Consider the following 6,168-nt stretch of genomic DNA (forward strand, 5'->3'; position numbering starts at 1 on the left):
ATCTTTTGCATGCGTTTCATATTTTATATATAAGGAATCACTTTAAGTAGTTTTCTGCAACTTGTTTTTCAAGTCAACACTTATGAGACTCATTAATGTTGATACAGATTTAATTCATTCAATTGCTAACATTCCTACTTATGAACATACCATGACTTTTTGCATTCATTCTATAACCAAGTGAAATTTAGATTGTTTCTAATTTTTCATAACAAAAATGCTGTAATACACATCCTTTTTCATGCATTCAAGAATTTATTTAGGGGCCATCCCAAGAAGTAGAGTCAGAGAATATGCACCCTTTCATTTTAATACCTGTTCCATGTATATACATTAAGATACAAGTCCTGTATATATAGTTATAAGCATAATACCATATTACTAATATTTTATTTACCTTTTCAATCTGGAGGGTTTCCTAAAGTTTCTTAATATTCTTATTTAGATTTCTCCACCTACTACACATGACCTTCAAAAGCAAATTCTTCCACACAAGTGCCTAATACATTTAATGCAAATATTTTCACCAAATTAGTAAAATATAATGGATACTAACTTTGAAGTGCTAAAGGAAAATCATGACCTAGTTTCCAAATACAGCAATCCGGAGGCTCAGAGAATAACAAAGAATTCTTTTCATCACTATGATTTATAAGTTTTTTTTATTAGTTATACTCTACTTTTCAAACTAATATAATTACCTCTGCTCTGAACATCGCAGGATTCTTGTTAAAGATACATAATTCCCTTCAACAGTCCCTTTGCTTACAGTTGGAACAGATTTTCTGCAAGCCACATATAAGGCACATGCTAACCAGTGAAGATCATTTCCCTGTAAAATAAAGTAGATTTTTAGATAATAAACTATACATATTTCAATACAAAATTTCTTGTTTAAATTGAAAGAGTATGCTTACAGAAACTGTATTCTCAAAAGATGGTACTATCCCACATGCTCTTTATAAAATGTGACACATTCTTCCATGAGTGGTAGGGGGTCTGTGTTTCCTCACCTTGAACCTGGGCAGGGGTCTGAGTCCCCTTAAATTGATTAACTACCTCAACTAATAACACAGGTGGAAGTGATACCACCGCAGTCTTCCAGGACACATGCTTGTGAGTCCTAAACCAACATGTAAGAAGTCTGACTACCTTAAGTCAAAATGCTGGAGAGGGATTATACAATGTGGTCAGGCATACATAGAGAGATGCCCAAAGAGCCCTCCAGCTGTGCCAATCCTTAGCAGCTCAGTCCTTAGCTACTCTGCCAGTGACTCAGGACGCTGTAGCAGGGTAGCAAGTTTGAGGCCTGTCGGGGCAATACACAATTTTAACACAAAATTTAAAATAAAGAGGGCTGAGGAAGTAGCTTAGTGGTAAAGTACCTTGAATTTAATCCCCAGTACTGAAGGGGGAAAAAAAGGAATAAGGAAAGAAAATATAAAAATATCAAAGAGCCAGGCACAGTGGCACACCCTGTAATCCTAATAATTTGGAAGGCTGAGGCAGGAGAATTACAAGTTTGAGACCAACCTCAGCAATTTAGCAAGGCCCTAAGGTCTTAGCAAGACCCTGTCTCAAAATAAAATGATTTTATTTAAAAGGGCTAGGGATATGGCTGAGTGGTTAAGTGACTCTTGAGTTCAATTCCTGGTACCAAAAAATTAAAATCAAAGATAAAATTCTATAACCATTATTCTGTATTAAATATATCATGTGAGCTTTGTTTTTCCATTGTACACTTCCATGAGATTCCCATCCCATGTTACCTTTCAGCCATACAGACTATAAGTTCTACAGGGGCAGGGAATTTTAGGTTTTGTTCACTAATATATTCCTAGCACCTAGAATACTGTGGCAAGTAATGTATACTGAAGAAATATTTGGTACATAAATAAATATTCATGCATTTATCAGGTACTCTGGGCCAAGAAGGGAGATTAAAGTCTAATCAAATCTATTTTCAAAATTAATTTACTAAGCCTGGTGTGGATGGCACATGCCTATAATCCCAGCTGTGGAGGCTGAGGCAGAAGGACCACAAGTTTGAGGCCAGACTGAGCAATTTAGTGAGACCATGTCTCAAAATATTTTTTTTTTAAAAAGGGGTTGGGGACAAAGCTCTGTAGTAGAGCCCTTGCTTAGCATGTGCAAGGTTCTGCGATCAATTCCTAGTACCAAAAATAATAATTCACTAACATCTATTGCTTAGCTAACTAGAATTAACATGACAGTCTTTATGAGTTGAAATACCTAAACTGTATGGTGGTAATGTTTGTTCTAATTTATAGGAATATCTTGAGGGTAAAATTAGAGCTTGTTTGGAGGCATTTATGTCCTTTAAGCCATAAGAGTCTTCTATAGGAAAGCACCCAGAGAAGTAGCCTCTTCTGCCACATTCACCTCAATATATTTAGTAAACTCTGAAGCAGTATGCATGAGTGCTCTATGTGCCACACATTACCTTAGTTAACCTTAAAGACAGTTTTGTGGGGTGAGTACAAATATCTCTAGTTCACATAATAACAAAATTGAATTTTTCCAGTGGTCAAGTAATTTGTCCAAAGTCACCCATATCTGTCAGGTTCTAAAGCATCATTACTGTCTTTTCTCTATAGATAGAGCAATGGGGAGAGGGAACGAATGATCGGATTGAAATTCTGTTAAAGGGGCTGGGGAGATAGCTCAGTCGGTAGAGTGCTTGCCTTGTAAGCACAAGGCCCTGGGTTCGATCCCCAGCACCAAAAAAAAAAATTCTAGGGCTGGGGAGATAGCTCAGTTGGTAGAGTGCTCGCCTCGCAAGCACTAAGGCCCTGAGTTCAATCCCCAGCACCGCAAAAATAAAAAAGAAATTCTATTAATATCAGATTTGTGTGTGTGTGTGTGTGTGTGTGTGTGTGTGTGTGTGTTACTAGGGATTGAACCCAGGGCCTTGTGCCTTGTGCATGCAAGGCAAGCACTCTACTAACTGAGCTACATCCCCAGCCCCTATCAGATTTTTTTTTTCTTTTAAGTAGTCAATAGATTTAAGACACATACCCAAAGCAGCATGTCACAGTTAATTACACCTTGGGAGGTAGGCCTTCGTATTCTGAGTCTATTTGCCCTACTCTCTCCACAAGCTACAAGTAAAACTACTGGAGAAAATCAAATGGCCTCACGTTTGAATGCCACACGCACAGGCAAAAAGCCGACAAACAGTCCGGACTTCCGTGTCACTTCCCATTGGCCCGTGAAGGGGAGGCGCCTACAGAGTTGACAGCCACTGGCTAGAAAGGCTATTTTTCTCATCTGCAAGCCCCCGTCTGAAGAAAGGGACAAAACACGTTTGTATCACGGCGACAACCACAAAGATCCTCAAGGTAGTCGCGGTCCCGATTCCTAGCAACAAATGGAGGCGTATGCCTACGTCCGGGCAGCCAGAAAGTCCACTTCTTGGCCAGGGGAAGAGCTGTCTTAATTTGTTTACACGTAGCCCGACACTTAACAGCAGCTTTACTTAAATAGATGCAACACCCCGACAAAGGTAATCCGGTAGGGCCGAAACTGAAAACGACTGAGGGAGGACTAGAGACCCCAGCCCTGTAATCCGGCCCATCGCTGCGCCAGCAGGGACCCATCTCTCCCACTCTTCCCACGGTCCCGACAACGACACCTGTTCGTTCCCCCAACGTGGTGGGTGGGGGGCTGAGATGATCACACAGGCCCACTTTTGGTAATCGTGACCCCAGCGCCACCTCAACTTGGTTGTGCTCTTTGGGGGACAAAGGTGTACCCCCATCCTAAACACAGGAGCGACGAGAGAGAGTCCACCTCCAGAGCAGCCGAGAGCCCTTTAAGAGCCGGTTTCCAGCACTACGGTGCGCAGAGAGGAACACACGCTCCCCGGGGCCCGGAGACCCGAGGGCCCCGGAATCCCGGGTCGGTCGGGGGGTCCCTGCCGGGCGGGGTCCGACACCGACCGAGACGGCAACCCATCCCCGCGGCGGGGCGCGCCGACTAGGCCCAGGAAGCCCCTCGCCTCCTCCCCCGAGCGCACCTCCAGAGTGTAGCTCTCGCTCATGCTCCGGTAGCTGTCCCAGGCCTCGGCCCGCGCCGCCTCGTCCATGTTGAGGCGGCTACACAGCTCGTCGAACCGCTGCTGGATCTGAGGGGTCGGCGACCCAGCCGGCTGCGCGGCGTCCTCTGCCTCGCCGTCGTCCTCCTCCTCTTCATCCGAGCCTGCAGCCGCTGGAGGAGGAGGTGGGGGCGGCGGCGACTGGTCGCCTCCGGACGGCATAGCGCACCCCTGGACAGCTGGTCCTCAGGTGAGGTGAGGGCCAGGGCCCGTAGCCATTCAAACAGCGAAGCGCCCGCCCGTCAGTCGCCTGTACCGCGACTGCGTCGCAGCCACCGGCGATTGACTTCATGCAGGCACCCGTAGTATTGAGCCGGGCCTGCTGGGAAATGTAGTCCAAGCCGGAAGCTCACGGAGGCCAAAAATCATGAGAAAGAAAAAAAAAAAAATCAGCTTGTGTTGCTTTATTGGGAATGAAATACAAGGTACTTCTCAGTATATTAAGTATATCCCCATCGTGAGACCATTCAGAAGGCTGTTCTGAAGGGGAAAAGTTCAAGAAACATTGACAGGAGAAGATTTAGTATCCAAACTGTTCCCAGAAATACTGCTTATCGTCTGGATGTCCTTGTCCAAAATATAATAGGAAGAGCATGTCGCCTAAATTCAAACTTCGGCACCGCTCCTAATTTCTAGTTCTTCCTATGTTTTAATATTGTGTGAACCTTTCAAGTAATTATTGGATTTTTTTTAATGCAGTAATTCTCCATCCCCTCCCCACCATGACAAATTTGCATTCACTGTTACATGTGTGCTATCCTCAACCACTCAATTGGTTTAACTTTATTTCCTCTTTATTTTTATTCTTTTACTTTTTCTTTTCACTTTTCTAGTGAACTTGAATCACTTTATTTCCTATCTTCTTTTTTTCCAAATAAAAAAGTTTTAAAATTGCCAGTCCTCTTTATTATTAGGTATAGTATAAAACGCTTTCATGGAAAACAGCTGTAAGGCATTGCTTTTTTGCTATTTTTTGTTTTGTTAAGTTAGGTATGTAAACTGAAGGAAAGAAGTACTGGGACAAAAGGCGGAGTATGGAAGCTATAATGGCAGGAAGAAGAAGAGGGGACAGAAATCTTCAAATAAAGAGGGAAGTGGAAATAAGTAACAACTTACCTCAGGAACAATTTTGACACAATGAAACCTTCAGCAAAATTCACAGAAATTAGTAACTGTTTTGGACTTGGATTTGCACAGGCATATAAAATGCATCAGGTCTTTCACCTGGCTAACACATGTTCATTTTCTTTCTCTCTCTCTCTCCCTCCTCTATCCCCACTGCTCTGAATTTATCTGCCATACCACAGTATACCAGAAGCCCAGGTCACATTAGTAAACCTATTGTCAAAGATAAACCAAGCTGGACATTGGTTAAAACATGAAAACGGATTTTACTCAGTAGCTGCTGATGGTAAAGGGAAAGAGCTGAGTTTCATTCCAATTTGTACAAAGATGCCAGGTATTTAAAAGGGAGAAGGAAGGAGTAGAGAGGTGAAGTGGGGCAGGGGGAGGGGGACACAGGGCTCAAGTGAAAAATGACAAAGGGTTGATGTTGTTAATGCCTTAGGCCAGCTGGATCTGCTAGCTGTTATAAAAATCAGGATGCTATCCTCCCACAGAGACTAGAAGAAGGCCCTAGCCTTCCTGATGATTACATTTCAAAACAAGGGCTTTCAGGTCCTTAAGACCTCCTGTGTTGTAAGAGGTTCACATGTATCTCAAAAGGACAGAGGAAGAATTCACAGTTATAAGTCCTTTCTACAAATGTACTATGAAAGGGAAGTCAAAGACCTAAATTTAGGTTTTGGTTGGTATAAATGATAAATTTTCCTAGCATTGTTGAGCTTTTTCTACCAGATATTTGATGGGGATTAAGAGGGGGCATCATTCTAGGGATTCAGCCTTAAGATGCTAGAAGCCATGCAGGAGTTTGGTGGTCTTTTGGAAGGTGTCTTTATGTACCAAGAATTCTGCAGTTCTCACCATGTGTTGAGGACCCAAGGCCCCCTAGCCTTCAACCCCAGCTATGCGGAATAGGCCAGTTTGGAAGT

General features: G+C 43.0%; 1 protein-coding gene across 3 annotated transcripts in view; it reads right to left on the reverse strand.

The window, feature by feature from the left end:
* Positions 1 to 5,600, reverse strand: part of RBL2 (RB transcriptional corepressor like 2) — a 53,356-nt gene extending 47,756 nt beyond the window's left edge. Inside the window, exons 1-2 of one of the 3 annotated variants that reach the window (XM_079118526.1) lie at positions 4,040 to 5,600; positions 702 to 832 (exon numbers count right to left, since the gene is read on the reverse strand). In XM_079118526.1, the coding sequence (XP_078974652.1) occupies positions 702 to 832; positions 4,040 to 4,279 (371 nt within the window). In that variant the 5' untranslated portion in view covers positions 4,280 to 5,600. Of the gene's footprint in view, positions 1 to 701; positions 833 to 3,039; positions 3,611 to 3,655; positions 4,019 to 4,039 lie in introns of those variants that run through there. The other 2 variants (XM_079118527.1, XM_079118528.1) reach the window with 2 other exon arrangements.
* Between the last annotated feature and the right edge of the window lie 568 nt (positions 5,601 to 6,168).

The sequence above is a fragment of the Sciurus vulgaris genome, assembly GCF_902686455.1.
Source record: "Sciurus vulgaris genome assembly, chromosome: 17".
Lineage (NCBI taxonomy): Eukaryota > Metazoa > Chordata > Mammalia > Rodentia > Sciuridae > Sciurus > Sciurus vulgaris.